Source organism: Pteropus alecto, unplaced genomic scaffold, assembly GCF_000325575.1.
Source record: "Pteropus alecto unplaced genomic scaffold, ASM32557v1 scaffold78, whole genome shotgun sequence".
NCBI classification, from domain to species: Eukaryota; Metazoa; Chordata; class Mammalia; order Chiroptera; family Pteropodidae; genus Pteropus; species Pteropus alecto.
The window spans coordinates 16,873,496-16,886,328 of NW_006443124.1; the positions used below are offsets into that span (position 1 = coordinate 16,873,496).

At 37.7% G+C, this 12,833-nt stretch overlaps 1 protein-coding gene across 1 annotated transcript in view; it reads right to left on the reverse strand.

The window, feature by feature from the left end:
* Positions 1-686: 686 nt before the first annotated feature.
* Positions 687-12,833, reverse strand: part of ZNF879 (zinc finger protein 879) — a 44,079-nt gene continuing 31,932 nt past the window's right edge. Inside the window, 3 exon segments of the mRNA XM_006923255.3 lie at positions 687-4,974; positions 8,945-9,040; positions 9,506-9,632. Of these exon segments, the coding sequence (XP_006923317.2) occupies positions 3,578-4,974; positions 8,945-9,040; positions 9,506-9,632 (1,620 nt within the window). The 3' untranslated portion in view covers positions 687-3,577.

Genomic DNA, 12,833 nt, shown 5'->3' on the forward strand with positions numbered 1-12,833 from the left:
GAAGTTTCCAAAGAATGGTCACACTTTTGAAACACTGTTGCCACACTAACTTCAAAATTCCAACATCTGTGTTATCTTGGGACAGTGTCTGTTTTCTTTTTTCCTTACGGATTGCTGACATTTCTGATTTTATACTTTGTGTAATATTGCACTAAAGCCTAACCATTTTGGATGTTATGAGACTCTGGATCCTCATCAGGTCTGAGTCTAGGATTACATATACGATTATTAGATTGCTTTCTTGAGTTTCCTCTTCTCTGTCACCACCCTGACACATTCTACTCCTGAGAGCCACTTCCTTTTCCCGGTCTTCTGGTTAAAAATCCAAGGCTTTAAGTTCTCCTCTCTGCTACACACCTCATGGATATTTCTACCTCTGGATCCAAGTATCACGAAGATAGTGAGACAAGAAATGGGGATTCCCCAACCTTTTGGCCCACAGCTCCTCTGATGAGAGACAGGATCCCTAAGAGGTTCTGATGCCTGCTCAACCACCACTATCCTCACCACAGGAAAGTCTAGGAGTGCTGGACTTGTCTTCGAACTCTGCTTTCCTTCCTGAATCTGCCTGCTACCATTACTTTTCAAGGTCCTCAGATGGCTGCTCCATACAGTCTCTCCAAGGTTTTTAATTATATTCAGTGGGAGAGATAAGGTGGTGCGTGCTTACTCCATTTAAGGCAGAATCAGAACCAACCAAAAGTTATTTTATTTCCAGTGATTACATTCCTAGAGAATAAACTCTCATAGAAAATTTACAAGTATAAAGGAAGAAGTCTGACTGGAAGCTTCATATTCATCAGTTTTTCCAATCACATTTTGCCTCAATATTTTATTAAAATTTTAAACATACAGAAAAAGTTTTATAAATGACCAATGAACATCTCTATATCCTCCACAAAGTTTCAATTAACAGGTGACAAAATTTTTTACATATATTAAAATATGCTGCAAACACTATGACTTTTCAAACTGAAAACTTCTGCATGCATCTCCCAAGAATAAAGGCATTGTCCTATATACCTAAATAACATTATCCCTTCTAGGAAAATTGAACCTACCACATTATCTAATACCTATTCCATCCTATTACACCACGTCCCCCCAAATGTCCTTCATAGTTGTTTTTTTCTGAAACAGAAGGCAATTAAGCATCATACCTTGGTTCTCTTGAGTGCCTTAATCTACATGAGTCCACTTGTTTTATTATATTGGCTTTTGAAAAGTCCAGACCAGTTGTTCTTGTACAACGTCTCAAACTCTGGGCTTGTCTATTTCCTGTGTAATTGAACTTGTTCCTCTATTCCTTGTATTTCTTGTAAACAAGAAAAGCTTAGATGAGAGATTTAGATTTTCATGAAACATTTTTGACAAGACTACATCACAGATGATCATGTGTGCATGAGGTGTCTGTCACATGTCTGCTTGTGCACCAGCAGTGAAACTCAATTTGGCAGCCAGCTCTTCCTTATGAAGGCATATCTTTCCTTTGCAGTTGGCATCTCTGATTTTTGGACACCATGTACAATAATGTTCCTTAATTTTCTTTCATCTAAATTTTTATCATCCATTGACTATGCCCAATTTAATGACATTAAGGGCTGGAAAATCATGATTTTTTCTGAATCCATCACTACATTTACAATTAATATATGAAATTCTTCAAATAATTTTATAGAGCTTTTCTTCCTATACTTTTCCCTTTATGGGCTTATTTATCCTAACTTAGCATGTTATAACCAATTACAGTGATTATTCTGATGTTCATGTTGTACTAAATTTGACCAGTAGGATACACCTTCAATTTGTCTCCTGTGTCCTTCTGACATTAGTTTTGAATGCTCTTTTTTTATTTCATAAAGATACTAGTCACGTCTTACATTTTCCCTGGAGTAATCAACCATTACTCCAAGGAGCCCTGGTTCCTTATAGTGGGGAATGACATTTAGAAACCAAAATCTGGGTACTAAGCATGGTCAGTAATATTGGGTAATGAAATGTTTTTATCTAGAATATCTTGCAAATGGCTCTACAATGTTAAATATTGAGGTATCTTTAAAGGTTTTATTTTCCTTGTAAATATACTTAAACATATAAAAAGATACTTTCTAATGAACTAAGAGATATACTATGCTGAACATTTCAGTTTAATTCTAAAACCTTTCTCATATAAAAGGTTCTAATTTTATTAGAACTTTTTAAATGATACCAATTGTAAAAATGAAATATAAAACTGGAGGACAAAGGCCTGGGGGAAATGAAATCTTTCTTAAAAACATGGAAAATGTTTGGATAACTAACTTAAACTTATGACTAGAATGTTTAATAAAATATACACATGACTTTACACAAAAGAATTCCTGAAACACATGCAACAAAAACAAACGAGACAATCTTGTACTCCACCTGGGTTTGGGGATTTATGTAGTTATTATAAAATCAGGTATAATTAGGGGCACATTAGAAAATGAACATGATTTTAAGTCAATTATTAAGATTAACGTGAGGTGGAATATTAAAAATAAAACTGATTAAATTATTGCAATTGTGCCTCACCTATTTACAAAACAACTTACTCTTGGGACTTGAGGTTGTAAATGAACCTATGATTATCACAGAAAACCAGAGCTGAAAGGCCTAGATTCTAGTCTTGACTCTGCCCAATAAGCTTGATTTTTTCCCTTAGTAAAACGAAAGGGTATAAATAGACTAAATTAAAATTTCTCCTGGCTCTAATGAACTACCTGCTGTATAGTCACAGATTCTGCAAATATATACCTTCACAACTGATGAGAGTATTTGCATGACAGCCTCTGTACTTGCCCCAGTTTACTCATCTTCTCTAGTACTGTAATAAAACCCTCCGGTAATGTAGAATCATATCAAATTAAGAAATAATGTAGAAAAGGAAATGGAAGACTCCATTTGGGCAAAATTTTAATTTTCAAACTAAATTTGGAATTGATAAAACCAGTTTTTAATCATCAAAGGTTTTTGGAAAAAATATACATATATTCCCAAACTGTGTGTATATACGTATGTGCATGTGCATATGTGCATGTGTATATATGTATGTATATATATATATACATATAACTTGCTTGTGAGGCAGTTCACAAAAGGTGAGCTTATTTCCATGTGAAAATTAGACTTCAAATAATTCTTATCTTTAGCTTCTCTTTATGAAAAAAGAGTATATCCTACGTCTCCCTGACATTTTAGAAAATAAGGTCCCACATTACTACTCAATGACTGCTTTTAATTTGTATTGAAGCTTATTTTTGAAAGGAAATAAAGTCTAATGAAAGAAACAGAATTAATATTTCATTATTTTCATTTTTTTAAAAGTTAGGCTTTTACATTTTTCTATGAATTTAAAAAATTTTACATGTTTTGTAAACTTTAGAACTTAATGGTTCTTATAAAATTTGACAAGTCAGTGCTCATCATGTTTTCGCTGATAAATTTTACCACGACTTAGTGGTAACTAGCACATTTTCTCCAAGAGAAGTTAAAGAAGACCATCAGAAGTCTGCCTTATTGTTCTCCTGATTATTCTCCAGTGAGAAGTCTTGAATTATTTGAGAGAAAAATTAAACCTCACGGGACTTAACTCCTCTAAGAAATCTCTGATCCCATATTCCTTCCATTTATAGAGTTTTTCTTTATTGTGAACTTTTCTGTGCCTACAAAGGTTTGATCTATAACTGTAAGCTTTCCCACATTCCATACATTTATAGAGTTTCTCTCCAGTATGGATTCTTTCATGTTCAGTTAGGAATGAAAACTGGCTGAAAGATTTTCCACACTGATTACACTGATAGGGTTTCTCCCCAGTATGAATTCTCTGATGCCTATAAAGGTTGGATTTGCACCCAAAGGCTTTCCCACATTCTCCACACGTATAAAGTTTTTCCCCAGTATGAATTTTCCGATGTTCATTAAAGGATGAATACTGGTTGAAGGTTTTCCCACATTCGTTACACTGGTAGGGTTTCTGTCCAGTATGAATTCGCTGATGTTCGATAAGGGTTGCGATGCGTGTGAAAGTTCTGCCACATTCCATGCATTTACACAGTTGTTCTCCAGTATGAAGCCTCTGATGTTCAGCCAGGGATGTAAGCTGGCTGTAACCTTTCCCACAGTCACTACATTTATAAGGTTTCTCACCTGTATGGATTCTTTGATGTCTATGGAGTTTTGCTCTACAACTGAAGGCCTTCTCACACTCACCACATTTATAGAGTTTCTCTCCAGTATGAATTCTCTGATGTACAGTGAGGGTTGAACACTGGCTAAAGGCTTTACCACAATCTTTACATTGATAGGGTTTCTCTCCAGTATGCACTCTCACATGTTTGGTCAGAGTCGAGCTGCTGCTAAATGCTTTCTCACATTCATTACATTTATAAGGTTTCTCTCCAGTATGAATTCTCTGGTGGGCAAGAAGGGATGATCTATGGCTGAACGTTTTCCCACATTCGTTACATTTGTAGGGTTTCTCACCAGTATGAATTCTCTGGTGATCAATAAGCTGAAGACTTTGACTGAAGCTTTTCCCACATCCATTACAAATATGAGTTTTATCTCCTGGATAAATTTGGAAGCATTTCAGCAGATCAAAATCCTGTTTAAAATCTTTCCCAAAAGTATAACATATATTGGGTATCCTTTCTACAGGAACACTCTGCTGTGTAACCAGAACTGTATTTACAAATAACCCTTTCCCTAATTCAAGACTTATATGGTTTCCATCACCACAGATGGTTTTCTTGTGTGAGGCTAACATCTGCCTAAAAGGCATCTTCCGTTGTTCCTGTTCTCTTCTATTCTGAAATTCCAAAGCTTCTCTAAGCTTGATGCCCCAGTGACCGAACTTAGTGGATTTTTTCGTTATTATTCCCTGAGATGCTTCTTCTATAAAAATGTCCTGTCTGGGAGGCAATGCTTCTATTTCAGGCCATGTCTTGAAATCTGGAATGAATCAGAAGAATTAATGCCTCCTCTGCCTGAAGAGACAAACATCCATTAGTGGGACACTGAAATTGGGACTAATACATATAAAAGAGGTTTGATACCATTAGATCTCAAATATGGACTCGAATCTGGAGAAAAGAGGATGGAATGGAAGAGGTAATTAGGTTAAGGAGTAGTATAGGGGGATACACTGGACAAATTAACACTGAAAATGAAGAGACTGCTACTTGAGAGAAGTAAAGAATGACAGAAGAACCGGTTAAGCAGAAGGTATGAGACACAGAAAAATGACAGCTGACAAGCTCAAGCTGAATATGATGGGAAACCCCAGTTTATCTTTGTTTCCTGCTCTGAATATGCTAGGCAACAAGGCAGGTACTTTGTTTTTACTTTCTCCATTCTACTTACATGTTGCTTTTATTACACTTTCCCCCATGTTCTTGCTGAAACTCTGTACACAGAAATTTAAAAATATTTGTAATGTTTTTCTTAAAGTTTGTGATTTTTTATGTGAATATCATTTCATATCATACTCTGTAAAGGGAAAAACAGTCTATTAAAAAGAGGAAGTTCAAGTTTTATAACTTACAACAGCCTTGAAGCATCGCTGTGTTGATGGTATCTGATCTAAGTTCAAGATGCTAATTAAAAAGAAGAGGAAAATATGGAGTAAATCAGCCATGTGCAACAATCTATCCCTTGTGACTGGAAGAATAACAATTTTTTCATATTATCCTGCCACCACTTTTCCATTTGATCATGAGGAGCAACATATTCATTTCTTCTTCTAGGCTACAACCAGAAGATTGAACTCCCTTTGTAGGAATCTTTTGAGATTAATAAATGTCTGTAAAAGATGTGAAATCATATGTCCTGAAGTTCTGAAATACACCCAAGCCCCAACCTCATATCTGATTCTAAGTGAAAAGATTTAGCTTCAGCTGATTCTAAGAAGCTCTGCGTTAAAACTTGGCTTTCCTTAATCAATCCATTATTGAAAATAGATTAAAATTAGATCACTGTAATTAGGTAACTGTATGCACTGAAACTATGCAACTTAAAATATAATTGGATTTATGTTTAAAAATGCTTCCAATTTACTGAATTTAAATAATAAGAGAAACAAGAAAACGTGGGCTGTAAATTTCTATAAAAATACATATTTGTCTTAGTTAATGATGTCTTGGGGAAACCAAACAGTTGGATTTTCAAGGATCAACCAGGGTCCCTTCCCTGTTTTTATCCTGTGCCATGATAAGGCCTTCCCTGCCCATCCATAAACTTATCCTGCTATTCTGATCCCATTTTTCTACAGAAACTTAATTATTTAAGCCTAAATTCACCATCTCTTTCTTCTAATTTCAAAACATATTTTACTTACACATTCTATCACTTAACTTACAAAGATAAAAAGTTTGTGAAAATAATTCAAGTATTTGTTCAAAGAGAACAGCGGATAGGTCTTATGATTTTCTGTTAATTCCTTATTGCCTACAGGACAAGTACACAATCAAAATGTCTTAAGTTGAAAAATAATCAACAAATACGAGGATTAAGTTGGAAAAATTCTGAAGTGCTTCTCTCATACTGGACTCCTGAGACTCAATCAGTCATTTATTGAACAAATATTGAATAATCAATCAGCAATGAGAATATCATATAAATAAACAACCAAACAGTAACAGTTCATTTCTCCATGATGTGAGAAGCCTCGAATGTGTAATGCAGGTTTGAAGTTAAGAGAATGAAGACACCGACATCAACTTCACTAGTAAAGAATGGTTATCTGAAGCAAGTTGGACAATGAAGATGGGGTGAATTTCAATAGAAAAAGAGAATTCTGTGAGCCAGAAAGCAAGCCCAATTAAAGTCACCTGTGAGGAAATAAACCTATTTAAGGGAGGCTTATTGACTAAAGAAGGAAATCCAAGTTGGATTAGTTTAAAATGTTGTTAAACAAGGTGAAGCTAAACACAGAGTTCTCGAACAACTGGCAGAGGGATTTAGAATAGTAAAATAGATAACAGAAGGAATAAGTTTTTAGGCAGATAACTTTAAGAAAAAAATGGTCATTTTTAGTGGGCAGATTGGATCAGAGGAAGGTTAGGATGGAATCTGAAAAACAATGTAGCTGCAATGAGCTGGCTGGACTGAGTATGTGATTTTCAGCCTCAATGGCACTGAGTCAATCACAGAGGCAATTCAATTAAATTAAAAAAATATTAACTAAATGCGATATTTTAGACGCTAGAGGTAAAGAATTCACAATTCAAAGGCCCGATCTCTCCCTAAATACATGTAATATAATTAGGAAAATAAGTAATAACACAAGAACTATAATTCATTACAATAGATACTGTAATTAATATGTTCAAGGTATGTAGAAAGTGCTAGATACACACACAAATGATTGAAAATTCATGCTGAATGGGAAGAGGAAAGATATGGAAAACCTATATAAAAAGGGTAGCTTTTTAGACAGATGGATCCTGAAGGATAAGTAGTTTTCCAGTGGACGAGATGGAAGAAGCAATTCAAGCTGAAGAAATAACTCACAAATGTTAATGAAGATGAAGGTCTACCTAGAACATGAACTTGAAATGTAGGTAGACACTGATGAGACTAAAAGGAATAGAGAGACAGGCTATGAAGTAGGTTTAATGTCACATTAACGAAATTTACTTTACTTCACAGAAAATTGAGAAACAATGAAGTCTCTTAAGGTTCAAAATCTCTGAGGTTCAAAAAAATCCCTCTGCTGGTGGCATGGAAGGTGGCTGGAAAAAACAAGGCTTGCAGAGGAAAGGTCACATTCCCACAGCACCTAAGACTTGTTGGGAGTGGTAGGGGAACTGAAACCAGGGACATCTACATTAAAACTGTGATCTTAAATGCTGCACTGTACTGCCTACTAACTCTTTGTTTGGAGAAAACTGCATTTTAATAAAGGTGAAAAGTATCTGTAGAGAGAATGAGCAAAAGGAAAAAAAGATGTCAATGAAGGCAAGAGCCACAAAGACAGATGCAAAATATTACATATCTATGTCACATGGTAACTAGAAATGACCCTGGAGATGCAGGTTTATGCCATAGCATTTCAGCTTTCTAGCTCTGTCGTCAAAGAATTTTAAAATCTCTGATGCTGTGTTTCTTTAGATATAAAAAGTGGTATCTAAATTCGATCACCTTTAAGTGATCCTTCAGATCTAACAACCTAAAGTTTTATGATAATGACCAACCAGATCAGCCTGGGCTAGAAGAGCAGTTGGCAAACTACAGGTCTCTGGGCCCAGTCGGCTGTCGCCTGTTGCTGTGGAGTTCTCCCAGAGCACAGCCACACCTGTTCCTTTGAGTGGTGTTTCTGGCTGCTTTTGTACCACACACCACAATGGGAGAGTTAAATGGTTGCAATAGAGATCACAGGGCCCCCAAAGCCAAACAGATTTGTTGTCTGTCACTTTATAGACAAGCCTGCTGACTCTTGGACCAGAAAGGCTGCGTGGCTATGTGAATGAGAGGTGGCTGAATACGACAGAGATAGTAACCAGTCTGCAAGGAGATGAAAAGGAAACACTGAGCTAAGAAATTAGAGACAAAGAAGCATTGGTGATATTTTGAAATATGTGGCTGGTGAACGAAATGAAAAAAATTATAAAGAACTCAAAATATGGCAGCAGCAGATGGATTTAAAATCAGTCAGACATGAACCTGCACAAATGCAGACGAAAGAAAACCATTGAGAGCAAGAGGCCAAAGGTGGCAGAAGCAGCGAGTGAGGCTGCAAGAACAGGAAAGGGTAGGGAGCGTGTAAGGAGAAGGACGTCAGGATAGGGACCTTCGTGATGCAGAGAAAATCTTCACCCTCCACACTTCCATGGAGCTCAGCCTTCCCAGGCTTTTCCAGAGCTGCCTGCTACGGACCTGCTCACGTGTGCAGACCCCCTTGCCTGTCCTGCCGGTCACTCACCCTGACAGGCGCCTTGACAAGCCTCTCCTTCCACCAGGCAGGGATCTTTTCCTCGCTGCAACTGGCAGATCACCTTTGGCGTTGAGAGCGGAATCCCTGCTCATGAGGAAGGAAACACAGTTAGAATGAATGGCATGAGGGGGATCCCAGGACCACGCTGCAGAACCTGAGGCACGGGGCTGAGAAGACAATGCAAGCACCTCTGAGGGGCTGGGCTTCCAGGGCTGTCCCAGTAGGTAGTCTTGGTTCAGAAACAACGTAAGGCCCTGGCTCTAGTGCCTCTGCTAGGGGAGACATACGTGCTTTCCAGAATCTAAACTGGGGTCTAATCATTGGCGGGAGAGGAAACCCTGATGGGGCAGGAGGAAAGCGCAGGAAGGGGAGGAGGAGGCATGAAGGGCAGGAAGAGGCATGAAAGGCATCGCAACAAAAATGGCCAGTCAAGTCTGCAGACTCGTCCTTTCCCAGGGGCGCAGGGGAGTGGAAATCTGCAGACGCTGCAACCCAGAGGTAGCTCTAAGGCAGTTGCCCGGGAGTTTTCATTAGAGCAAACCTCCTCACCCAGTGACACCAGGGAGCTGTAGTTCTCCAGCATCACCTCCCGGTACAAGGCTCTCTGCGCGGGGTCCAAGCACAGCCACTCGTCCCGGCTGAAGAGCACGGCCACATCCCTGAACGTCACGGACTCCTGTAAAGGCAAACCCACTTCTGCTTGCCCAGGACCATCTTCTCTATTGAAAGGCTCAGTAAGAAGGTGACACTGGGATGTGTAGCAACCAATTCTGAAAATGTGACAGGACTCTAAGTATTTCAAATGAACTATCTGTTATTTTTAAAACTACACATCATCTATTAAATATTTATTGAGTACCCAGCGACACATGCCACCTGCTGCGAGGGGGTGGGGGAAGTTCCTGGCAACAGGGAATTTAAATCCAGCTTGGAATCTGTCAAAGTAACTGAGCACATACATTTACTTCTTCCCTCCCACTCAAAATGCAAATTAAAATAAAGAAAAAAAATTATAACACATTCAGAGCAATGCTGGAAAGCCGGAGAAAGTACCATCGGCAGAACAGAAACAAAGGAATCTGAGACGATAAAAAGAATACCAGTTAATATTTATTGAACTCATCTTAGGGACTATGATAGGAACTTCATATAGTATATCTGAGTTTCATAGACATCTAATGAAGAAGAAACTTAAGTCATTTTCCAGATGATGACATGGTTCAGAAAGGTTAAGTAACCTTCCCAAGGTACTGTTAGAAAGTGGTGAATCTCAGATTTGAATTCAGGGAAACAGACCTCTGAGCCATACTGTCAGATGGATTTCCACTGACTTTGAAAATTAAACAAACAAAGGACTGCGTCAGACACTATAGGTGCAAGAGGGAACTGCTGAGAAAGTAAGTTCTTTCAAAAGAACCCCAGTTAGCCCCAAAATGTGAGAAACCAGACTTTGGGCAGACAGCAACTCTTGCAGGAAAGAGCTGAAGGAAGTACAAAACGGTAAAATGCTTTTGATGGGTATTCTGTTGAGAATCTATCAAAATGTAATAGGCACATCATTCTGCACTGGCAATTCTACTCTGAGGATTCTACTACCAGAAATAATCACACAACTGGGGAGAGATATTTAAGGATGTTTACTGAAATATAACTTACAGGTTCATGAGTGTAACAGGCTGAGTAATGAACCTGTGACATATATGACAAAGGGCCTAAAAGATCTGTTTAAATTAAGTATTCTGAGGTGGGGAGATTAGCCTGGATTATGATCCAGGTGAGTTCAATGTAATCAAGTGATCCTTATAAGGACCCAAGAGTAATCAAAAGCAGAAGAGGAGAAGGCAAGGTGGTGACAGGAGCAGAGACTACAGCAATGCTCTCTGAAGACTGCCGAAAGGGCCACAAGCCAAGGAATACAGGTGGCCACTAGAAGGTGAAAATAAAGTCAGGAAACAGATTTTCCCCTCCGAGCATCTAGGAAGGACCAGCTCTGCTGAGAGCTTGACCTTAAGCCAAGGAAAGAAACTGATTCCAGACTTCTAGCCTCCCAAACTGGAAGAGGATAAATTTATGTTGTTTTAAGCTACTGAGTTTGTGGTAATTTGTTACAGCAGCCATAGGAAACTAATACAATGGTAAAAAAAAAAAAAAAAAAAAAAGGCAGCAAATGGGAAAATTGAAAGCAAACTATCAATAAGGGAATGGATAAGCAAATTATAGTACATTTATTCCACAGAATGTTAGACGGCCATTAGATAAAGTAGATTTATATGCCTGACATTAGAATTTGATCTTGACATTTTGTTAATTCATATGAAAAAGCAAGCTGAAAAACAACCTACAGTTGCTAAAAAAAACTCTTTATGTATATATATACGTGCATACAAAAATATCTGGAAGAATACAAGTTGTCCTCCTGATGATTCTCTGATATTTGCGAAGAGGGGCAGAAAAGCAAGCTTTCACTTATGACTTTTTACCCTTTCCATTAAGCTTACATTGTTTACTGTGTATTTGTTTTGAATTTTTTTAGATTCCATTTCAATTTATATATTGACTTTTTAGCTCTACCTCTTTGCAATTTTAGTGGCTTCTCTGAGAACTGTAGTATATATTCTTAGATCTTTATATTCTATTTAGAGCTAACATCTGACTTCACATAGAATTCAAGAACCCTGGCAAATATATGGGACCAGCACCATCCCTCTTCATGCTACAGTTGTTATACTTTCCCAGTTCAGATGGCTGACAGAACTCACCACACTGCACCAGGCATGCTCACAGATGGCAAAAGGTACAGTACAGCAAGACAGAGAGGGTACAGGGAAACACTGGATGTTCAAGAGACATTCCATGCACAATCCCTTTAGTTGACCATAGACTCTGCTGTGTCTGAATCTATGCAAGGAATCTCGGTTTGAGGGAGCTCAAAGGAGAAAGTATCAGCAGGGGCCTTTTGTGTGTCAAGTAAGGCTTGTCAAACCATGTAGGTCAGCTGCAAATCATCTGTGAAGGATGATCCTGGGGGTGGCCAGTGGAATTTAGATCTTAAACAGTAATCCACCACCCTTACATTGGCCAGGAGTCAAAGATCAGTCATCAGGCACCCCCAGAGACAAAGATAGAGCTTTTCCAGTCCAGATATAAATGAATCCCATATCCACAAGTGTTGCGTGCATTATACCTACCTACATCACAAACCCTGCAATGCAATATTATATTTTTGCTTTAAATAATCGTATGCATTTTAGGAAACTGGGGGGAAAAATATTTCATATTTATCCAGATAACCACCATTTCTAATGTTCTTCATTCCCTTCCCAAGATAAGAGTTCCCATTTGGCATTACTTCCTTTTAGCCCGAAGAAACTTCCTTTAGCACATCTCGATGAGATCCAAAATAATTCATGTCAACAATTCCAGGAACTGAAAAAACAACTATATCAGCAGAATGGTTTTTTTAGCAAGGTGATTGAAACCCTCAAAAAGGACCAAATAGAACTTCTGGAGATGAAGCACACACTGAAAGAGATGAAGAATGAAATAGCAAGCTTGGGAAATAGAGTTGAACAAATGGAGGAAAGGATCGGTGAAATCAAAGACAGAAATCTAGAAATAAATCAGAAGGAAGAAGAGAAAAAACAAAGAATTAAAAATAATGAAAGAGAAATATAAGAACTAGCTGATACCATCAGGAGAGGAAACATAAGAATAATGGGCATTTAGTTATATAAATGTCTAATCACTATGTTGTACACCTGAAACTAATATAATATTTTATGTCAACTACAATTAAAATTTTTTTTAAATTAAGAATAATGGACAACCTCAAAGGGGAAGAAAAGGAGCAGGGATTAGAAAGCATTTTCAGTTCAGT